Source organism: Astatotilapia calliptera, chromosome 22 (genome assembly GCF_900246225.1).
Source record: "Astatotilapia calliptera chromosome 22, fAstCal1.2, whole genome shotgun sequence".
In the NCBI taxonomy this organism is placed as follows: Eukaryota; Metazoa; Chordata; class Actinopteri; order Cichliformes; family Cichlidae; genus Astatotilapia; species Astatotilapia calliptera.
The window spans coordinates 12,626,610-12,649,258 of record NC_039322.1 but is presented as its reverse complement, the minus strand read 5'-3'; the positions used below and the strand labels follow the sequence as shown (position 1 = coordinate 12,649,258).

The window sequence follows — 22,649 nt, the reverse complement described above, 5'->3', positions numbered from 1 at the left end:
ACACAAAAAAAAAAAAAAAAAAAAAAAGGACAATCCAAAAATAGCATTTCACTTTGTGCTGCTATCAACAAAGAAAAGCCTTTGATCAAAACAACAAAGGTGCATTTAACAGGCACAGTTATAAATATTAAGTTTAAGAAGCCACACAGCTGGCAGCAGCAGTGTGAAAATAAACAAATAAGTGAAAGACAATGATTTGAAAATCTTTTAATTCTCTTATGTCGAGAGTTCAGATATTTTGTTTTAGTTTGTGTATTTTAAAGTTTAAATCACTAAATATGACCTAAAGTGAAAAAATAACAAGTAGATATACAAACATACAAAAAAGTACTACATCAGCACAAAACATGAGACCACAGAGTTGTAGCTCACTAAGAACGGATCGTCTCATGAGGGCGTCCAAAATGTTAAATCTATATAAACCGGATCGTCTACGTCAGTCTGCTCAAAGCGAAGTTCAAAAACAAGAAAAAAAAGACAACTGTACAGAGTCATATGTTTTATGATTGGACGGTTGATTAAATGTTTCTGATTTTGATGATTTTGACGCTCCGGTTTTTAAAGTCACTTTCTTCACCCACAACATAACGAGCTCGTACGTTTGAATTCTTTGTAAACAGAAAAAGGTCCGAGGAAACATTTCGCACTAAGTCATGATCCTTTAGCTTTTCATGAAGTCACTGATTAACAGCCCCCGTATGATGAACTGCATCAGGGCTAAATTATACAAAAATATATATATTTTTACACAACACTGCTGATCAATGATCATAAAGCATATTTAATTCATCAGCAGATGACTTCTTTATTAAAACTTGGACCCACCAGGACAGAACGAGCTGTCTGTGAGCAAAAACTGTATCGTTATACTCCAAGTATTATATTACAGGTTTCATTGTCTCTTTCTGCTCCACGCCCTTTTAACCCCACCAGCTCTGCCTGGGTGGAGGAGCAGAGGTGGGCAGCGCCACGTCAAAGACGCCGTCTTGTCCCATCGACGAGCACACGAAGTAGAGGTTGGTGCCCAGCATGACTAGTATGGGGAAGAAGGAGAAGCCGAAGCCGAAGCCTCTGGCGCTGCTGCCCAGGGAGAGGCAGAGCCAGTAGATCAGCCTGCAACGAGAGGGGGATGAGACTCATTTCTGTTTGAAGCACAGTCACCAGCAGCTGGACACAATACTGAGAGAAGATCTGATCACTGCCCGCATCAGCCCACACACCCACTCTCTCCTTTCAGCAGGAACATTAGACAGCGCAGCTCCTTTATCCTTTTCATCTGTTTTTGTATCGAGTGCTTGATGACTCAAAGCTGCACTAATGGCCTAATAGAGGCTTCTTTTTTTTTTCTTTTTTTTTTAAAGTGTCCTAATTTTCTGTCATCGTGTTTTCGAGACTGTCAGATCTTTTTCAGGGCACAATGTGATGGAGTACTGGAGATTTGAGGCCTTATTTTTCAGTATGTAGCTCAAAGTGCTGTGGTATAGGAAGAATTAATTATCGTCTCAGAGCTCTCAGCCCGAGTTGGAAATTAAATGTATTCATTATTACAGCAGTTTTTAAAATCGGCTGGCAGCAGACTGCTTATGAAAAGCAGAACGTAGCCTCGAAGCTTGTCCACGTGTGTAGGTGACATCATCAGCTCAACGAAGACTCGCTGCAGAAGTCTAAATCAGCTGTTACCTATTAAATCTGGTTTATAAAATGCTAAAATCTATTCCACACCGTCCATTTATGAATGCTCAGATGTAACAGGTTAACAGAACATTGGCTACAAATGGGAACCAGAGAGCTTCTGATGCCAAATGCAGTGGCTTGCAAAAGTATAACTTACCAAGACAAGGCCGTCCACCTAAACTCACAGGCCGAACAAGGAGAGCACTGATCAGAAATGCAGCCAAGAGGCCCATGGTGACTCTGGACGAGCTGCAGAGATCTACAGCTCAGGTGGGGGAATCTGTCCATAGGACAACTATTAGTTGTGCATTGCACAAAGTTGGCCTTTATGGAAGAGTGGCAAGAAGAAAGCCATTGTTAAAAGAAAACCATAAGAAGTCCCGTTTGCAGTTTGCCACAAGCCATGTGGGGGACACAGCAAACATGTGGAAGAAGGTGCTCTGATCAGATGAGACCAAAATGGAACTTTTAGGCCAAAATGCAAAACCCTACGTGTGGCGGAAAACTATCACTGCACATCACTCTGAACACACCATCCCCACTGTCAAATATGGTGGTGGCAGCATCATGCTCTGGGGGTGCTTCTCTTCAGCAGGGACAGTGAAGCTGGTCAGAGTTGATGGGAAGATGGATGGAGCCAAATACAGGGCAATCCTGGAAGAAAACCTCTTGGAGTCTGCAAAAGACTTGAGACTGGGGCGGAGGTTCACCTTCCAGCAGGACAACGACCCTAAACATAAAGCCAGGGCAACAATGGAATGGTTTAACACAAAACATATCCATGTGTTAGAATGGCCCAGTCAAAGTCCAGATCTAAATCCAACCAAGAATCTGTGGCAAGATCTGAAAACTGCTGTTCACAAACGCTGTCCATCTAATCTGACTGAGCTGGAGCTGTTTTGCAAAGAAGAATGGGCAAAGATTTCAGTCTCTAGATGTGCAGAGCTGGTAGAGACAGACCCTAAAAGACTGGCAGCTGTAATTGCAGCAAAAGGTGGTTCTACAAAGTATTGACTCAGGGAGCTGAATAATTACGCACACCCCACTTTTCAGTTATTTGTAAAAGATGTTTGGAATCATGTGTGATTTTCGTTCCACTTCTTACATGTACACCACTTTGTATCGGTCTTTAAAGTGGAATTCAAATTGGTTATACCAGGGGTGGGGAACTCCAGGCCTCAAGGGCCGGTGGTCATACAGGTTTTAGTTATCACCCTGGGTCAATACAACTGAATCGAATGATAAGTTCATTACCAGGCCTCTGGAGAACTTCAAGACATGTTGAGGAAGTAATTTAGCCATTTAAATCACAGTTGGAACTGTGTTGGCTCAAGGACACATCTAAAACCTACAGGTCACCGGTCCTTGAGGCCAGGAGTTGCCCACCCCTGGTTTATGCAGATTACCCAAAATATAATGACGTGCACAAAGGTAAAAAAAACTAAAAAAAATAATCTTTGAGTGCAATTTCAGACTGCAATTTTTGAGAAATAAACCATGAGCTACCCTTGACTTATCACTAGTTTTCAGAGTCCCACAGCACACTCTTTGAACCAGGGATCGATACGACTGGCTCACTGTTTTTTGTAAGCAGGCGGCACTGTGATGTCCCCACTGCAGATGTTTTTCTTTTGAATGCAAGCTTTAAACTGTGGATAAAGTAACTGCAGCAGTACGGGTGATCAGACAGGTTTAGGGCAAATCCCCAGTTGAACCAGATGATGAAAGGCAGGAAAGCAGTTAGAGGCATGACGAGTCCAACAGAGAAACAGCAGGAAGTAACAGGTTATATAACAAGTTATTCACCCTCTCTGTGGTTTAGATAATATATCTTGTTTTAATCGTGCTCGAGCATGCAAATAGTTTCACTGTATTCAATTTAGTAAAACTGATCGAGGGGTCATGTTTGTTTGTTCAGTCACTGACTGAACAAAGAGTGAAACTTTATTTAAAAGGCTGTTAAAAAGGCTTTTTGGTCTGATGATTCTTTAAAGTTTGAAAAGAAACTTTGTTCTTCAGCTTCTCCTCATTTATTCATTTAACTGGGGCACAAAAACAGTTTGTTTTTTTACAAGTGAAGATGATTATCTGTTCTTGCACAGTACAATTTGAAAGTAATGGTTTCACAGTCTTTACCTCATACTTGTGGAGCTAATGTGCAACCAAATAAAAACCAATTAAAGCATCAAGCAGCATTTTAAAGGGATTAGAGTTCACTGTTGTAGACCTAAAGATCAGAGGAGTAATCACATTAAAAGCTTTTTAAAAAACACTCACTACAGCCGCACTTTCTGTCTCACAGAAATTTGACCTAGTCAGTCTAGTGAAGTCGTAGTAATGACGGAGTCTGAGCACGCTGACTTTGCAGCTTTAGTTGGACTTTTGTCTGCTCAGCACCTTTCCCAGGTTTCACAGAGACGACTGTGACAGTCGAACAGGTTTAAAACTTTATCACAGACAAAACTTTCATGGATTCAGATCATTGTATAGGGACAATCATAGCTAATGGAGGATAAATCGTACTGACGTACAACAGCTCCTGGATTTTAGTAAAGTAACTGCAACAGTGTTGTCATCAACCCTCCCCCTTAGCATGAACTGTAATAGGTTTGGTCATTATGACGTGTGGACATCTGGACAAACTTTTAGTTGAGTTTTTTTTTTTTTTTTAAACAATCCTTCAAAAACTGCTGATGATTCCCTTACTTGGCACAAATTATCAAAAGTTAATGCAATGCATGGTTAAACTCCAATCATACGAGCCTATTATGATCGACACACTGGTTTTGTCAAGCACAATGATGTGACCACCTATACTGGTACTGAGGACATGCAAAACTTGCACTAATTTCCTTAATTTACTTTTGTGACTCAGACAAAACCTGCCCATCAACACATGTAAAAGACCAGAACTTTAAGGTTATGTATATAACCCCGGTTCTCTGAGTACCATGAGTGAGCCTTTCACCAGACAGCCTCCTTGCTATAGAAGCAGAGAAGAGGTGTGACACCATGTCAGCTTATTATACCAGAGGTCCTAGTCCCTCCTGATATTAGTGTTGCTGAGGACATTCGAGCTTCTGATGAGGTCACACAAGAGTGACCATGTTGCACGCAAACAGTGACATCACCACAAACGTATAATTTATCTCCACTGTACCTCTGCAGCAGCACTGGTACAGCGATGCAAGTATAGACCAGAAACAGAAATACATGACATTTTCTTTGGAAAGTCTAATCTTTTCAAGCTCTTAAAACATCTCCCTCTGTATTTGTTTGGGATTCTTTGAGCTTCTGCACGGTCTGTTAGGAAGTTGGAAAATCATTCCATCCATAAAATTCCATCTATATCAGCATTTTCTTTACCATTTATCTAATTCGGGCTAAGGGAAGATGACCCTATACCAGCTGACAGTGAGCAAGAAGCAGGGTACATCCTAGACAGATGCAAGTAAAAACTCTCACATTCACACCGCTGGCCAGCATCACAATCACACTTTAACACAAAATTAATATCTCTGGCGCTTGAGTACCCAGAGAGCACCAATGCAGGCTTGACACAGAACCCTCCTTTACTTAATCATTGCTGTGCTCCATGTTTAGATAGTCTGAAAAGTCTTATGAGAGATGAGTCTTATGAGAGTGTCATTCAGTAGGTATAAACTAATCATAATATTTTCATCACTGAACTACCAGTTGCTGACAACACGCACACAAACACGTACCTGCCAAAAACAAATACGATGGTAAGCAGCGGCACCAGTTTGATGAGGTCCTGGCTGATGTAGGTTGCCATGACAGCAAGCTGCAGGAAGTAGAAGAGGAAGAGGCCGAGCGATTCATTGACGTAGTGCCAGTGCACGGCCACTTGTATGTTCAACAGGTTACTCTGAACGAGGGGCTTGACCGCGCTGTAACGCAGCCGGGCGAGGCCCTGCACCACCACGCCTGCAGAGAAAGATCATAGTCACCTCATTTTCTTATTTGCATGACAGATTTGCTTTGGTGCATTACAATTTTAAACACAGGAAAACACTAAAGTCTCACCGAGCAGGATGGGCACGCTGGCAAAAAAGGCGCAGCGCAATGTGTACACCACCCTGAGGGGGGCGCTTTCAAGCTTTGGCGAATCAAAAGGTATTAGGGCGTAACCACCCCACACCAGGAAAGGGAAAAGTATTGCTGCAGCTACCATCGCCAAAACCACCCTCAGTTTCTCCTTGCAGATATGCTCACACAGGTCTGAGGAGGAAGAACACAGTTACGGTTTATGATTAGCCAAAGTAACTCTGCAGGAAGGAGACTGTGCCAAAAAAGATGACACAACATATCCTGAAGCCACAGCATGATTCACCTAAAGACATAATTACGTGTCATTAATTCCAGTTAAGCACCAAAAAAAAAAGGGAGATCTAGGCCGGGTCACCAATGACTTTCTCACTGGGGGAAAATGCGCTCCAGAAAACACGCTAACCTACTTGGAACAGAACCAACATGTGATTAGATCATCAAATTAAAGCAGACCTATTATCCTCAATTACTACTCCATATTTTTATTCTTTGACTTTAATAGAGTAACTTTGCATGAGTCAAAATTCCTGATTTCTCTCATACTTAGTCTTGATGCAGCTCCTCAGTTCACCCACTGTGTGAAACAAGCTCCTCTTCTGATTGGCAGCCCCTCATGAAGGTGGAGCTTCTGTGCTATCAAGTAGAGCCTCGAGTCTCAGGTAACCATATAAAGACAGATCCAAGCGTACTAAAAAGAGTACTATATAGCACAATTCAAGATTTTATTGGTGTGAAATTAAAATACTGTTCTTTTTGTAAGGTGTGCTAGGTGCGTAAAAGCCACAAATAGGCTGTTTCAGCCAGTTAGTAGGTTGTTAAGGAATGCGATGACATCGTAATACCTGATATCAATGATATGTGCCTGTGTGCCAACTTTGGCTGCTCACCTCATGACTGTGATGGAGTTTTAAATACTTTGAAAACAAAAATGAAACAACTTTTCAGAATAAGAGCACTAAGCACTAAGATTTCAGCGGTGCAAGGAGTAGGTCCTTATTAATGCTAATAAAAAAAGTGGGCTGGGTGTAGCAGAGTCTGGGTTGGTCGGGATACTCACAGTACTTGTCATCATTGGTTGTCCACTCCGGGTAAAACTCTACAACGGAGTCGTGCTCTATCTCCGGCTCCACCTCCTTCTCTCCGAGTGGCCTGCTCACCTCGGGAACCTCTTTCGTGGAGTGATTCAAAATCGTGACTTGTGGCGTGAAACCTGGAGATGATTTTTCCGAGACCCATGTTAATCCCCCTTCGTCTTCCTCTTCCTCATCCTCATCATCTGCGAGGGAGCCGTCCTCTTTATCACCCTGCTTCACCTTAATCTCATCGTCCCTCCACCTCTCCCCCTCGGGCATGCTCTCCCTCCATTTGGTCTTGCTCTTCACATCGCTCTCTTCCTGGCTCTGCTCCTCTGACAGGTCCTGGCTCCCTCTGCTGATTCCCGTGTCCCTCTCGTCAAGCTCTGATCCTCCTTTTTCTGACGAGATTCCCTCATCCTGCTCTGTAAGGGCTCTGCTGTTTCTGCCTGCCGACCACGGTAAAGTGCTTGGCTCCAGAAAAGCAGAGCTGGTCGCATCATCATCTTCTTCTTCTTCCTCCTCCTCCTCATCATCTGTAAGCTTTCTTTTGTCCTCCAAGCCGTTGTGTTCTTGTGGCTTTTTACTTACTGGCGTTTGTGGCTCTGCAGTTGAAGCAGCAGGTGAAAATGCCAGCTCCTCACTTGTGTTGTTGATTAGGTCAGCCATTCTTGGTGTTTCTTTACTTCCAGTCAATACCAGCTGCACTGCTGAGAATCTGTTGTTACCAGCTCCTAAAAGTCCTCTTTGTTCGCATTTCTCTGTGAGAGAGGGAACAAAACATTATAACGATGCTTGAAGCAGCAGCCTGCTTCAACTTGAGCTTCATAAAAACATCAAAGTTCACCGTTTATCATGGGCGTGTTACCAGATATGGCTCACTCTGTCGTCACACATACCAGCACTGTGCATACAACATGTTACTGCAGCTCTGATTTATGTGACAGGATTAATACATGAATCACTACGTGTCTGAGTCGCAAATGCAATAAACGACTAATCCAGAGGGTGAACGGGAAAATTATTAGGAGATCACGATGTACACTCAAAGGCCACTTTGTTAGGTACGCTTGTTGAATTTATCTTTAATGCAAATATTTAATCAGCTAATCACATGGCAGCAACTTCACCAGCAACTACTGCACTGCTTTGAGCTGATAGGAAGGTAACAGTAACTCAAACAACCACTTGTTACAACCAAGACATGCAGAAGAGGATCTTTGAATACACAGCACAACACTTGAAGCAGATTGGCTACAGCAGCAGAAGGCCACACCAGGTTCCACTGCTGGGAATGTCTTGGTGTTCCCAAGGACAAGCAGGAGGAGGTGGCAGGGTAGAGGGAGGTGCTGCCCCCGCCACCCAGCCCCGGATCAATCATGCAGGAGATTGATCTGTTCTGCTGATGTCTACCTTCAGAAATGTTGACGATCACTTTTTGCTCAGTTAACTGAGATACTGGGTGGGCGTATCGTGGCCTGGTTTGAAATGACTCTGATCACTTCTGCCTGAATGGTCCTTTCCCATGACTGCTTCCAAGTCTAGGTCCTATTCTCCTGCCTACGGTGTACCAGAAGGCTGTTTCCGTCCCTCTTCAGCACAGTTTGAGCACTATTAAGTACTTTTTTGGATCATTCTATGCAGATGACGTTCATTTGTATGCCTCCTTTAAGCCCCAAGATTTTTCTAAGTTGTATAGTTACTCTTGGATTTAGAAAATATTAAAAGTTTGATGTTTGGCAATTTTCTTCTACTTAATGAAGCAAAAACAGAAGCCTTTTTTTGTGCTTTGAAAAGATTTGTGTCTATGGTTATGGACATTTTTGATCCTCTGCCACGTTAGCTAAATCTTCTCTCAGGTGTAACTTCTGACTCGGCCTTTACTTTGAATGCTTACGTTAAATCTCTGGTTCACTCTTGGATTCTACTTGAGAAATATTACCAAGTTCAGTTTCATTGGGTCACACTCTGAAGGGAAAATCGTTATTCACACCTTTATTTCATCACATTTGGATTACTGCAATTCATTGTTCACTTGTCTTAAGAAAGCTTCCTTGAAACTTCTATAGGTTATCTTCTAAATCTCCTGAGTGCTCCCACTTCACAACATTGTTAATTCAATCGCCTTGACTCCCCATTATCTTTAGAGTCTACTTTAAGGATCTGGCTTTGACTTTTAGAGCTCTGCACAGACAAACTTCAGGTTACATCAGTGAACTTTTACATCCTTGCATTCCCAGCAAGGTCCTGGAGGTCAAGTGATCAGGGCCCGCATCACACAAGGCTGAGAGCTTTTATAACAGTGGCCCCCAGATCTGCAATTACATCCTTCTGAGCCTCTGATCAATGGATTTGATCCCTTTTAACAAGCAGCTAAAAATGCTTCTTTTTAAACTTGTATTTGATTCATTTTATTGTTGCTTGAGATTCTTCTGAAAATGTCCTATACAAATAACATTTTATTTTGAGTCTCAATTTCTACTGCAACATTCTGATTGTACGATCAGAATTTGGCAGAAATGTGAAAGCATGGCTCCATCCTGCCTTGTATCAGCATTTCAGGCTGCTTGTGATGTAACAATTTAGGGGACATTCTTGTGGTATATTTTGGACCCCTTAGTACCAACCTGAGTACTGTTGCTAACCATCTCTCTTTGAGACCAATGTACCCATCTGCTGATAGTTGCTTCTAGTAGGATAACGTGCCAAGTCACAAAGCTGAAATCTGACATGTGGTGGAACAGCAGACCCATAATGGATGCGCAGCTCACAAATCTGCAGCAACTGTGTGATGCAATCATATCAACATGAAGCAACATCTCTGAAGAACGTTTCCAGCACCTCTTTGAATCTATGACATTGAGAACTAAAGCAGTTCTGATGGCATTTCACCACTTTGAGGCCTCAACCAAGAATCAGCTGCATCGTACATTAATCTGATTTGAGCTGTTCAGGATTGAAAATATCGTGCAAAGTCGTTAGAAAAAAAGATCTAATGTGTTATCAAATGTTTTGTTTTCTTAAACATTTAAGAAAATGAGATAGGAGTGCTCAAAGCTGTACACGCATTAAAATATGTGAGGCAGCCGCTGCGATTTCTCAGGAAATACTTCTGCTTCTGGACGACCGGTCCACATTATCGGTATTTCACTTAAAAAAACAACAACAAAACAAAACAAAACAACAGGTCACTGTTGATCAAGTTTATTGTCTAGAGTTTGCTGTGAAGGCTTAAGGTGTCACAGAGACGTTTCTGGGCCTTTAAATGCACTGTAGAGTAACTTTAGAAGCCCGTGAAAGAAAAAGTAGCTTCAGCCAGAACTTGTTTAGCAACTCTATATTTAGTACGACTCAGCCCGTTGATTCTTCGCCGCACCGGGTTTTAAAATATATCTTTTTAAAAAGTTAACGGTTGATTTACCTGTTTTTAAATCCGGTCACATCACTGAGACAATCCGTAACTTCGTTTAAAAGTCGCCAGTTTTGCCGTTTCCCGCAAGCGGAAACAAAGTTCCAGACAGGTGAGGCCAGGTGCTCTTCCACTGTTTAAACAGGGAAACGGAAACAGTGCAGAAGTATCACTCCGCCCGAGAAACGTCAACATCCCCGCCCTCTCTCAAAGCGTTATTGTATCGGGGTTCTGATCAAAGTTAGAGTATTTATCTTTATTATTAATCTTTACGGTCTCTACTAAAAAGTCACGTGTTCAGCTAATCAACCTTTATTCCAGAGCTGAAAAGCTGCAGTTCCTCTAGTGAACACTTGAGGAGCTGTCTTCAGAATAGTTCGATCTCTAAATGTTAACATGCCCAATTTTACAGCATAAAAAGCATGTTTACAGCCTCAAATTTACAACAAAAAATTTCCTTTTTCATAACAAACGCATTTCCCTTCACAGGCTAATTTATTCACCTGAATACAGAGGCGTGGCCTGTACAGAAACAGAAGGTCAGGCCTCTCCGTGCCATACATAATAGCAGGTCTCGCTACCATCCTAGAAACTTTCACCTTCATTGTTGTAACTATTCTTCTGTCACAAATCACCACTGACACTCGTCTCCACGCACTCCACCCTAGCACTCGGCCCTTCACCTCTCTTGCAAGCTGTCCATTGCATTGCATTAAACCCAGATATTTAAACTGATCCACCTTCACTACTTCTGCTCCTCGCAGCTTCAGCTTTCCATCTGTCGCTTTTTCATGCACACACACATATTCTATCTTGCTTCTACTAACTTCATACCTCCACTTCTCCCACCTTCCTCATGCAGTACCACAGTTCCTGTCTTGGCATCCTAATATAAGCTTTCTCCACAGTCCTCAAATACCAACACACTCAACGCTCTTTCTCAACATGAAGTCATAGTGCTCCTCATTGATCATCACCACTTTTCTTAACTCTTTCTCATCTCTTCATGGCATGGGTTTTCATGCATCCTCTCACTCTCCAAGACTATTAAACAGACTAGTTAAAAATTCCACTGCCCTCTCTCCTAGACATCTCTACAGGTATGTCATCTCAACCGAGCGCTGTTCCACTCTCCTTCCTCTTCATAGCTGCATAGCTCCCTTCTCCATAGTAATCCGCTGCACTTCCTTATTCACTAGCTCTCCTCTGCTTTCTACTCTCTCTCATCAGCACCTCACTGTTCCAGCAGCTTCAATTATGCATAATATATGCATAATTGAACTGAATAATTATGCATTATTATGCATAATAATTATGACTGCATAATACTCACTGAGTCAATTTTTCATGTGCTGCAGTCTGATGTTGCTTCCAGCTGACAGTATGGAGATATTTGCTCAGAAACAAAAAAGTACCCGTCCTGCTACACACCCTTAACACAGCCATTCCCCCCCCCCCCCCTTTCTCATCCTCATCGTGTTCATGGTGCATATCTCAATAAAGTTGTAGTCCTGATAAATCAGCCTCTAGCTAATGTTTCAGAAATGTATCCAACTTCTTCAGTCTGAACGGTTTTTTGGTTGCTTTGGTCAAAGGTTTAGGACATCTGTGATGCTTTACACTATGGAAGATTGTCCCAAAAATCTTCTGTTTGGGTGTTTTTGTGAACTACAGCCTGGTTTCTATTCGTGAGTCTTGCAGTGAATTACCTCATCCCACAGCCATGAAGTCATCAGGTTGTTTTGCATTTTCTAGTTTAAAATCACAGCTGTTTTTTCATAATAGCCCCACCTGTTCATTATTACTGTATCCAAATGCACGCTCATCCCTTTGCTCCTCATATTAACAGACTCCACTGCTATCTTAACAGCATTTCTGTGTGTGTGTGTGTGTGTGTGTAAACTAATGTTGCAATGGCACACAGATGGAAACGAAAAACAATTATTTTTAAACGCTGTACTTTCTGTTAAAAAGGCTGTATGTCACAAATAAATCTGTTCTCTAAGCTAAGATTTTATTCTTAAAATGGCAGTAAAAAAGGCATAAATAATGCTCACATATTTTTCACCTGTAGTTCTTTTTTTTTTTACCTTCAGATGGTCCATTTTTTGAGATATCGACTGTGGAAATATGCCTTTTCTTGAATTTAATGGATCTACACAACTATATATATGGATAGCTACCTGCTTAATCCAAAAATCCTTGTTGTACGATCAAAGAATTCCAAGGCACTTTTGTTTTTTTAAGTTTACCTTAAAAAAAAAACAAAAAAAAAAAAAACCCTCAAGCACCTTTCAGCTTAAACAATGGCTCTTTTGGTTGTCCTTTCACCAACAGGAATCTCCCACCTCGGGTGAGAGTGGAAAATTCCACCAGTGATTCTCCTAAAGTAGGAATTTTTAAAACCTGGACCAGGTGTAGGAGTCTGTCTGGGTCTGTAATTTATAAACATAAAAGCTTCCCTTTGGTTAACACGCCTTTGTCGTGTCACCTGTTTGTCTGTGTGTACGGAGAGATGACAGACAAAGGATTACTCTTATGAAAGTCAAAGGTTTGGACTCATCCACTCATTCATACAATCATAAATAAATAACTAGTAGAAACTGGAGTATCATTGTGAGTGATGGTGTACTGAGGCAGACTCTTCTTGAACCACCATTAATCAGTTTTCTGAGGTTCTCCACTCCTGTGCAGTCATCTTCAACCAGACACCCCAAAACACAATGAGGTCATAATTCCAGTGCAATCACTTTATAAGCTAAAGTTTCTATGGGAAGATTTTCCGCTGGGAGAACAAAAAGGTGTTTGCAAAATAGCAGAACACACAATTAACTATTTACTATTATTTTTAAAAAGAAACAAACCTCTTTCTAGAGAGGCATTCCTGTTATTTGTGATCAATCCTGTCGTGTGTTGCTTTTGTAATTTTGATTTAAATGTGATAAATATTGTGGGCTTTCTGTTAACATTCACAATTGAACATAGAAAAGGTTTTTTTGGGGTTTTTTTTTTTTAATTGATGCCAGCAGCACATCTCAAAAAAGTTTGGACAGGGCAACGAAAGGCTAAAAAAGTAAGACTAACATTAACTAAACTATACCCAGTTGTCAGTAACACCGGGTATACGCAGAGCATCTGAGAGAGGCAGTTTCTCAGAAGTATAGATGGGCAGAGTTTCACCAGTCTGCACTAAACTGCACCTACAAGTTAGAATAATGTCCCCCAGTGTAAAACTGTAAAGACATAATAGCACAAAAAGTCTCTGTGTGCACAAGGCTGAAAATCAGCTTAGGATGTCTATAATATTCAGGCCGTTGGGCGGTATTGCATTAAAAAGCAGGCATGTCTGTGAACTCAGTTCTCCTCACCATCTACAAATGCAGGTTATAGCTCCATCGTGCAAAGAAGAAGCCAAATATGAACATGATCCAGAAATGCTGTCGTCTTCTGTGAGCCAAAGATAATTTAAACTAGACTGAGGCAAACTGGTCTGTTCTGTGGTCGGGAGAGTCAAAATTTTGGATTCCTTTTCAGAAAACATGAATCAGTGTTTAGTTCAAAAGCTGCATTTCTGATTGTATAAACCTCATACTGCATCTATTTTAACAGCATAGCTTTATAGTAGAAGCCTGCAGTCCAGACCTTTCACCTTCACCAACTGGAAACATTTGACACACCATGAAATAAGAAATACAACAAAGAAGACCCAGGACAGTCGAGTTTCTAGACTCCTACACCAATCAGTCAGTTCCCAGGTTTTTACAGACTGTAGTTAAAAGAAGAGAGGATGCTACAAAGTGGTAAAAAAAAAAAAAAAAAAGCCGTGGGCCAATTTTTTGAGATTATCTCAAAACTACCTCATGTTTTCTTAAAAAGGTAAATTTTCTTAGTTTAAACATTTCTTGTTTTCTGGTGAACAAAATATGAGTTTATGAGATTACCAAACCATTCTGTTTGTATTTACATTTACACAGCTTCCCAACTTGTTTAAAAGTTGTGATTTTTAAGGTCAAACACAAAAATAATAAAAGCGCCATGGAGATCTTCCCTTTCAGAGATGAAGCAAAACAATTTGCATCCAGGAAGCGTTCCTTCCCCCAAAACATTCAAAGCCTTGTTGTTGTCAGTTTCACGCAGGAACTATTTTCTTTCTGTCTACATCTGCTGACAGCTGGCTAACAAAAGAGCTCAGCAAGGGGGAAGACCATTAATTTTTACATCCCGTGTATATAGTTTGCAGGTGTAGTTCGGTAGGGGGAAACTAATTGCTACAACAAACAGATCAAAATAAGCTCGCTGATATTTTTTCTTAGTAAACTGTCCCTTTAAATGTAGCGCCCATTGCTTTGTGCCAAGCTGAATATTCTAATGTCTGCTGGTATTGCTTCCATAGTTTGGAATGACTCATCTGTCACTACACATACTACCTTTGCTCCGGCATGACTCGGGTGCATAGTGCACCAGTGCAGTCATAAACAGGACTGGTGAGAGTGGAGCAGCAGCATTTTGTAATGAACAGATAACTGATGAATCTTCCTTTAGTCACGTAAACTGTCTGAAGGCGATGAACAGCCCCAAAATAAATAAATAAATAAAATAATGCTGATGGACAGAAAACAGACCAAAACATCACACCACGCTTTGGGAAATAAAACGGCAAGATCAACATTTTTATTTTAAACTCGACCATAATCTCACAAATTATTGGCTTCTTGTTTAAAACACACACACACACAAAATGCAAATTTCCACTTGAAATGATTCGACTTCACAAAGGCAGGTCAAATATTACTGGGATGTGTCTTTTTTCCTTTTTTTTTTTAACCTCCTTCGTTCACGAAAAGCACAATCCAGCATTTAGAAACTTAAATTCTTATTTGACCCAAACAGAATCAGTATGAACGGCGTACATGTCACACAGCTTTATACAAGGTCGTCCAAAATAAGTCAGGCAGTGTTCGTGAAACCAACCCAACAGCTGGATTTTGATCTCACAACAGTTACAAAGATTAAACAAACAAACGAAAGGCTTCACAGCTACACTAACATTTTGAAAAATTAGTGAAATGATATCTGCAACAAGAGGAAAGTAAAAAAGGCTTAAAATGGTACATGTAGAGGAGGAATGCACGGGATGGTACATTCAAAGCTTTAGCGATTAAGGCAAAGGAAAGATGAAGCTACCGTCGACCGTGGACCTGCGTAGAGGACAAATCATGACATCATTTCAAACGTTAGTAACCTCCAGAGGCTGTAAACTCTCCTCTCGGATACACAGGGCCATGTTTGAGAACTTTTCAGTAAGGTTTTCTTGGTTTAATAAAACTTAAAATAAATAACAAGAAAATAAAGAAATCTTTAAAACAACATCAACATTTGCTTTGTTGCAATGAGACAAATGGCTAATAATTCAATCTTACCAAATAGTTTCTGCTTTATTAAGCATTTCTGTTTGAATAATTTCATATAGAGTACAAGACAGTGTGGCTGAAACCTGCTACAGCTCATAGGTTTGACCAAAAAAAGGACAAAAAAGTAAAAAAGATCATTTTAATTTAAACTCATTACCAAATAACTTTTAATCATCAAGCACATTCTCAGCTGGATTTAGAACCACCTTGCAAATATAAACCCATGACATGCTTTCTTTTACCTGTTAGCTGCTACAAGTGACAAATTAAAGGAAAAAAACCTAAATAAAGTGCAGAAACAAGTGTTTTCACAGATGTGCGCTATTGCTATGTCCAGAGGTACTCGGATACTTTTTTAAACCAGGAACTTTCCGTTTTTTTGTTTTAAATCCCATCCACACGAGCATCGTTTAAAAACATCATGCCACAGTAGCTCACAGATGAGCGTGAAATGACACGCTGACCTTGAGCAGAAATTAAGTGCATACCCTTTAAAAGATTGTTGTATAATCTGCTAACAACATCCCCACAGGTGGAAATACAACCACAAACGTATGGAAATGTTGGCTAATAACCATCCTGAGCAAATAATAACATGGAGCACAAAAAAAAAAAACAAAAAAAAAAACAGGTGATAAGGGTGCAACACCTTTGAATTTGCAAGAAAAAAAAAGTTTTCCACATGAAGTCATGAAAATTTACCCGGAAGGTTTTTTAAAACCTGTTTTCAGGGAGCTGACACGCCTTTTGTATGTGGACAAAAGACTCAGCTCGGACTGTGGGAAGAAACACGAGTACTCTGGGAGAACATGTAAACCCAGCCAGATGATGGACTCAAACCCAGGACCTACTGGTTTTGAGTCTACTGGTCCCATCACCCTTTGTGTGGGTCTCGTCTTTAATTTGTCACCCATCTTTGCATTAAGTTAGTTGGTAACGTTGGTGCAGGCAGTGAGACTGGGCCAAAGTCAACAACATTGGTTAAACACAAGACTTTATAAGTCGAGTACGGCTGCAGATTCAGGTGATTTTTCACCTATAAACATTTCTGTTTTCACATCTTCAAACTGCTTTTTACAAAAATATCCGTCACAGCAACTTCAAGCACACAATAGGGGGGAAAATATGTATATAAATAAGTTTAAAATGTTTGGCAAATAGCTCACTGTTATCAGATTTATATTGATCTTACTGCATACATTTATCCAGTTAAATGAGATTTGGGGAAACAAACTAAAATTTGCCCGTCTTACAATCACACTTGGTCAGTCATTTGTGGGACTTGGACAGCAGAGCAGTATCAGTGTAAGAGGTGTGAGCGAGCACGCTTAGCTCTGCATTTTTGTGTCAGTTTATGGCATAAATATGGAAAACAAATCCCTTGAAAACATTTCTTTTCTTTAGGATGAAAGGCTTAATGAGAGACTGCATTGTCGTACAAAAGCTGTTTATAGTTCTTCTTCTCCTCCCTTTCATCGTCCTAACATTTATTTGGACTTTCATCCTGCCTCTAGGTTATTCCCCAGTAACAACAAAACAAACACTACATCTGAAAGCTGAATGTAAACTGGAACAATTGGTCTATAAAAATCACTTCCACATGTCGGCTTTAGTAAAAGATTATTAGTACTTTTGTTTACTTGGATGACGGAAATAAAGGTATTGAAGAAAAAAAAAAGTAGCACGATAAAAACAAGATGGACACGTTAGTCAGAAAAACAGAGGAGCTGCTGGATATCTAGCCTAGCTGATGGCAAAATGTTAAAAACATGTTTCTGTCTATATGAATGGATCCTATGTTTTAAACAGCAATTACTACAGCAACATTTCTTTTTGGTCACACCAGGATCGCTCATCAAGCCTGGCTGCTAACATCGAAGTTTACATCCTGATCAATCAGAGTTGCTTCTTCATCGCTTGCGTGCTCGATGGCCGGCGTCTCCGTGTTGTGCTCCATCTCCTCCTCTGCCAGCTCCGCTTCACTTTCCATCCTAACCGCAGGCGAACCGCTCAACGCTTTCGAGTGGTTGGGGAAGGTTTCGCTTCTCGATTTATTTTTGTTGACCGAACCTTTAGGGCGACCCCTTTTCCGCGGGACCTCGCCTTGGCTTTTTGCAGTACTTGGAGGACGGCCCCTTTTTCTCGCAGGTTCATCGATGGGGTCTTGCGGTGTGAATGGAGCGGCAGGCAGACTCTTGCGTAAATGAGCGCCTTTCTTAGATTCTGACTTGCGAGGCCGACCACGGGCTCTGCGAGGGGGGGGCAGAGATCCCTCTGGGGGATCCACACGAGGGTATTTCCTCGGTCTTCCCAGCGGCTTCCACACTTTTGGCTTTTTCTTCTCCTCAGGCGATGGCAGGGGGTACTTCCTCGGCCTCCCCCTTTTGTTTGGTGGCTTTTGTCGCGGTTGACCACGTTTTCTTCCACTCACAGGCAGGATGTGTACTTTCCGAGGCCGGCCCACTTTACCATGGACCCTATATGCTGGGGGTTTCTTGTTTAAAGACCCTTTAGGCCGGCCTCGCCCCCTCTTTACAGGCTGGGAGCCATCTGTGCCCAGTTTATTTTGTTCAATACTTTTTCTTGGCCTTCCCCTTCCTCTCTGAGGCGTATTTGAGATGCCATTCGACATATCTGCCGAGGTGTTATTCACCACCGCTTTCCTGAGTCGTCCTCTTCTGTCCGAGTTTAGGCTCTCATTTAGATCTAAGATCCCCACAATGCCAAGCTCGCTCTCCAGCCTTGATTTCTTATTAAGCGAGCCCTTCGGTCGACCTCTTTTCCTGGGCGTTACAGAGCTGCCTTCATCATCTTCCCCACTTGTTAAACTCTCTGACTTGCGCTTTACCGATCCTTTTGGACGTCCCCTTTTTTGCGTATCTGAGCCACCGTTCGGTAAGTCCTCAGCAGGAGCCTCCTCATCTGTTACAGACTTTCGTGGCCTGCCTCTTTTCTTAGGAGAATGCTCTGTCCTGTCTTCATCGCTGGCCTGACTCTTGGACCCTTTGGGCCGGCCTCGACCCCTGTGAATTTGGACCAAACTGTCAGCATGGTCATCTCCTGAGCCCCGCTGCTCTGTCTGTTTTGTGCCAGAGAGCTTCGGACGCCCTCTTCCCCTCTGTGGTTGTGTGGACTCGCTGTTGGAAACGTTCAGCTTCTTGGAGCCTTGCGGCCTCCCTCTTCCCCTCTTCACTGGATTGCCTACACTGGCCTGCCTTTCATTGCTCACAGGATCTCCTTGTTCTTTAATTTCTTCTTCCATACTGCCGGCTTCAGCGTGGACTACTTCTGTTGGTGTGCACCTGCATATTTAACAAAGAAATTACAGTTATTATTTAATATTGTTTTCATTTTACTCATTATGATTCATTACATAACTGGACGTAATAACATAATAACTACGTGTAGGTACGTGGAGTCCAGACAGACCACAGATTGTGTATGGAAGATGATAACCCCTACCACTATTTAATCTTTTAATTTTTCAAATCAATTTTTTGGAGGGATAAATCCATAGTAAATGTCTCAGAGGTGGAGTGACTTAAGTCAGCTGAGGCCTTTCTGTGTGGAGTTTGCCTGTTCTCCCTGTACCTACACGGGTTCTCTCCAAGTACTCCAGCTTACTCCCACAGTCCAAGGACATGTTTGTTTGTCAGTTAGTGATGCTAAATTGACAATAGGTGTTAATGGTTATGCCTATCGCTATGACAACCCTGTGTCCACTGTGAAGCCTGCATATAGGCTCCACCCCCATTATTCTGAACTGGATAAGCAGCAGATAAAATTGATGTATAGATGAAATTAATATTAAAAATTTGTGTCCCTGACAAGTGGGCCTACCTTAAGCTCTTAAAATGCAGTTATAGATATAAATGTAAATAAATGCCTTTCTTGTCAATGGCTGATAACCTCTCAAGCTGAAATTCAGCTATTATGAGTTACTGGCTACTTTTACGATTACTTCTTGTACTGACACATGTGACAAAAGCAATAAAAATGCTGACTCTGTTCATAAAACTGCACATTACTTACGTTTAATAAGTACTGGGCCTTTTATTATTTTTTTTAAATTTACATCGTAGCTTCAAAACATTTCCCATCATCACCGAAAAGCGTGATTATACTCATATAACTTATGATTACACAAAGAAATTTGGTCTGCATTGTAAGACAGCATATATGAACATTGATTATATTTTCATAATATCATTATGAAGCTAATAATGTAGTTTGCTTAATTTTTGTTATTTAACTCACACTGCTCTGACACTGGCTTCTTATGGGGATTTTCAAGTCCACCTTAAAAGGGGCATAACACCTATAGAGGGCAGTATTCAGTCATTTTCATGTTGAGTCAGGGGGACATGTTTTCATCAAAACTTTACATACTGTGATAGGTTAATACTGAAGACTGTTGAGGTCCTCTTTAATCATCATAATCATCAAATTACAGAGATCTTAGAGACCACCCAGATTTGCACATTTATACAGATTTAACACATTTACAGGGCAAAACTGGCCGATTCTATTTGCCTCAGCTAACCATCAAAGTCCTTATCCCTGTAAAACAGCAGTTCCGATGCCTTTCAGTCAGGACTTTTCCCATTTTAATGAGAGCAGTCTAAGTGATGTGAGGTTGTCAGAGTCACAGTTGTGTTTTTATTGGATCTTAATGCTCTACACCTGCAATGTATTAAGATTGGACGTATTTATCAACCATGGACAATAGGCTGAGCCTTTCAATGGTCGTTTTTACAGGAACGATTTATTGATGTATTTGCCCATGAGTAAGTTTGCTAATTGTGTTGGTTGAAACTAAAAGAAGCAGTCAACGGGAAAAAATAATAGGGCTGTCTTAACGGCATCCTCTTCCAGCTGATATTGAGAACCACCGACCTTCTGATTAGTGGCTGACCTGCTCTGCTACCTGAGCTACAGCCACCCTATGTATTACTACACATGCTGATCAGAAATGACATGTTTAAGTCTACAAAACTTTCTTGGAGTTCCCCAAGGCTCCATTTTGGGTCCTCTCGCATTTACCATGTACTAACTCAAAAACACGAATAATATATAACCATGTAATTACTTAATTATATGTAACATTATGTAATAACTATATGACTGCATAGTTGATGGACATGGATTTGAATAATATGAGCAGAGAATGACATTCCTTTTAGTCTGAGTCTTAAATAACAACCACCACGAGACCACAGGCTGAAAGTCCTCAGAACTCCAACAAATTAATAGAAATACAAATAAGCAGCCTATCAATAAATGTGAGTTAAACCAGCTTGTGATAACAAGAAAAATTCTGAACAAAGGTGGCCTCTAACGTCTCCTGCCATATCTTCTACTGGGCTTAGAATAAAAACAGCGTAGTGGTTTACACATTCGGCCCACAAGACAAAGATCCAAATAAAGAAGAAACAGAAAGTGAAAAAGAAAAAAAAGTGCGCACCAAAGAGGTTTGGGGCTTCCAACCAAGGAAAATCTCCAGGACTGTGATAAATGTTTTATTATCAACGATCAAACAAAAACACAGGAAGTAGCATAAACTAGGATTAACTAAAATGTTAGATTTTAAAAAGGCTTGTCTATTTGCAACCCCTGAAAAATCCAGCTTAGACCATAAAAACTTAATAGCTTAAAAATACAGAAAAATTATTTAAAATGATTTATATTTTTAATAACGAAAAAAGCCAACTAAAGTAATCATTACAGTGAATTTCAATAGATTCACTTAACTCGTGCATCAATTTAAAATGACTAAACGAGTCCCTCTGCAGGCGATTTAGCACTTTTAAGGTGGACTGACGGGGAAAATAGGATGCCATGCTCAGCGTCTTATTTAGGAGATGGGGTCTGCACGGCTACGTCTATTTTCTGGGTTACAACCTTGCAACGGCGGGAAAGTGTAGCCGTGGTCTGCTGGTGTTGAGGTGTCCCACTAATGACGTGCACAATTAATATCCCTGCATGCAAAAATCTGTTATTTTGTGCTTTAATGGTGCAATTTTTACAGATTAAAACTTGTGCAACTTATCGAAAAAAATCACACAGACCCCGTGCATTCTCAGCAATAACTACAGGGCAATACATTTAATTGCATTTAAGGGCCTTTAGCAGAAGCTATGACTGTGGAGCAGACTGTTTTTCAGGTAATAGCCTGTTTCAAAATCGACGGTGCTGAAAAGAGTAGCTAACGCTGTGAAGCGCACAAAACAATGCCGTCAACGGGCTGCGTAACTCACCTTACATAAATATCCTGTATGATTTTAGTTTAATTTTTCATAAAATATTGATTCAGCAGACATACCGTAAAGTGAAAGTGCGCGTTTATTGTTGCTGTGATGGCTGTTCAAATTTGCGACCGCTTCCGGCCGTACGTGACATCCACGCGGCTCCGGAGGAAACTACAGCGGAGAATTTCAGTTCCGCCCCAGCAATTCCTAGGGCCCTAGGGGGACCAGGATCCCACTTTTTGATTTGATTTTGGTGTTACTGCAAGATATACATTATCTTAAAGTCTGTCTTTTATTTAACATTAATAATTGAGTAAAATCCATAGACAGTATAAAAGGTTTATATTGTATCTTATCATGCACTTAATTTCATATATGGATAAATTACACAGACAATAAAAAAGATATGTTTTATTTTAATTTTACCTTATATATGGATGAAGTACATAGACAGTAAAAATAAAGAATTTTTATTGTATGCTTGCCAAAATTTAAAATTGATGTAAAGATAGCAGCAGGGAATTTTTAACCACTGAAAACAATATTTTTATGTGTAAGTCAAAATTTTTTGATTATCTCAAAAAGTTGATTTTTTTTACGTTATTTATTAACAAGTTATTAACCCACACTTCAGAGAAAATAACTGGAAATTTCAAGCTATTAAGTCAAATCTTTTAGCTTGAAATTATGACTTAGCTCTGCCTGGCTTTTGGTTTTTTCCCCTTGCATAAGGGAAGCCCTTTATCAATGTCTAGTGCAGGTT

The 22,649-nt window shown here is 40.7% G+C and overlaps 2 protein-coding genes across 4 annotated transcripts in view; one reads left to right on the top strand and one right to left on the bottom strand.

Moving 5' to 3' along the window:
* Positions 1–22,649, top strand: part of efna3a (ephrin-A3a) — a 400,882-nt gene that overhangs the window by 90,628 nt on the left and 287,605 nt on the right. The window lies entirely within an intron of this gene.
* tmem79a (transmembrane protein 79a) lies at positions 192–10,510 on the bottom strand. Its single transcript, XM_026157348.1, has 5 exons — positions 10,240–10,510; positions 6,803–7,579; positions 5,722–5,916; positions 5,400–5,622; positions 192–1,113 (listed from the first exon to the last, which is right to left on the bottom strand). Exons 2-5 carry the CDS (start codon positions 7,485–7,487, stop codon positions 921–923), a joined length of 1,296 nt encoding a protein of 431 aa, XP_026013133.1. The 5' UTR covers positions 7,488–7,579; positions 10,240–10,510; the 3' UTR covers positions 192–920.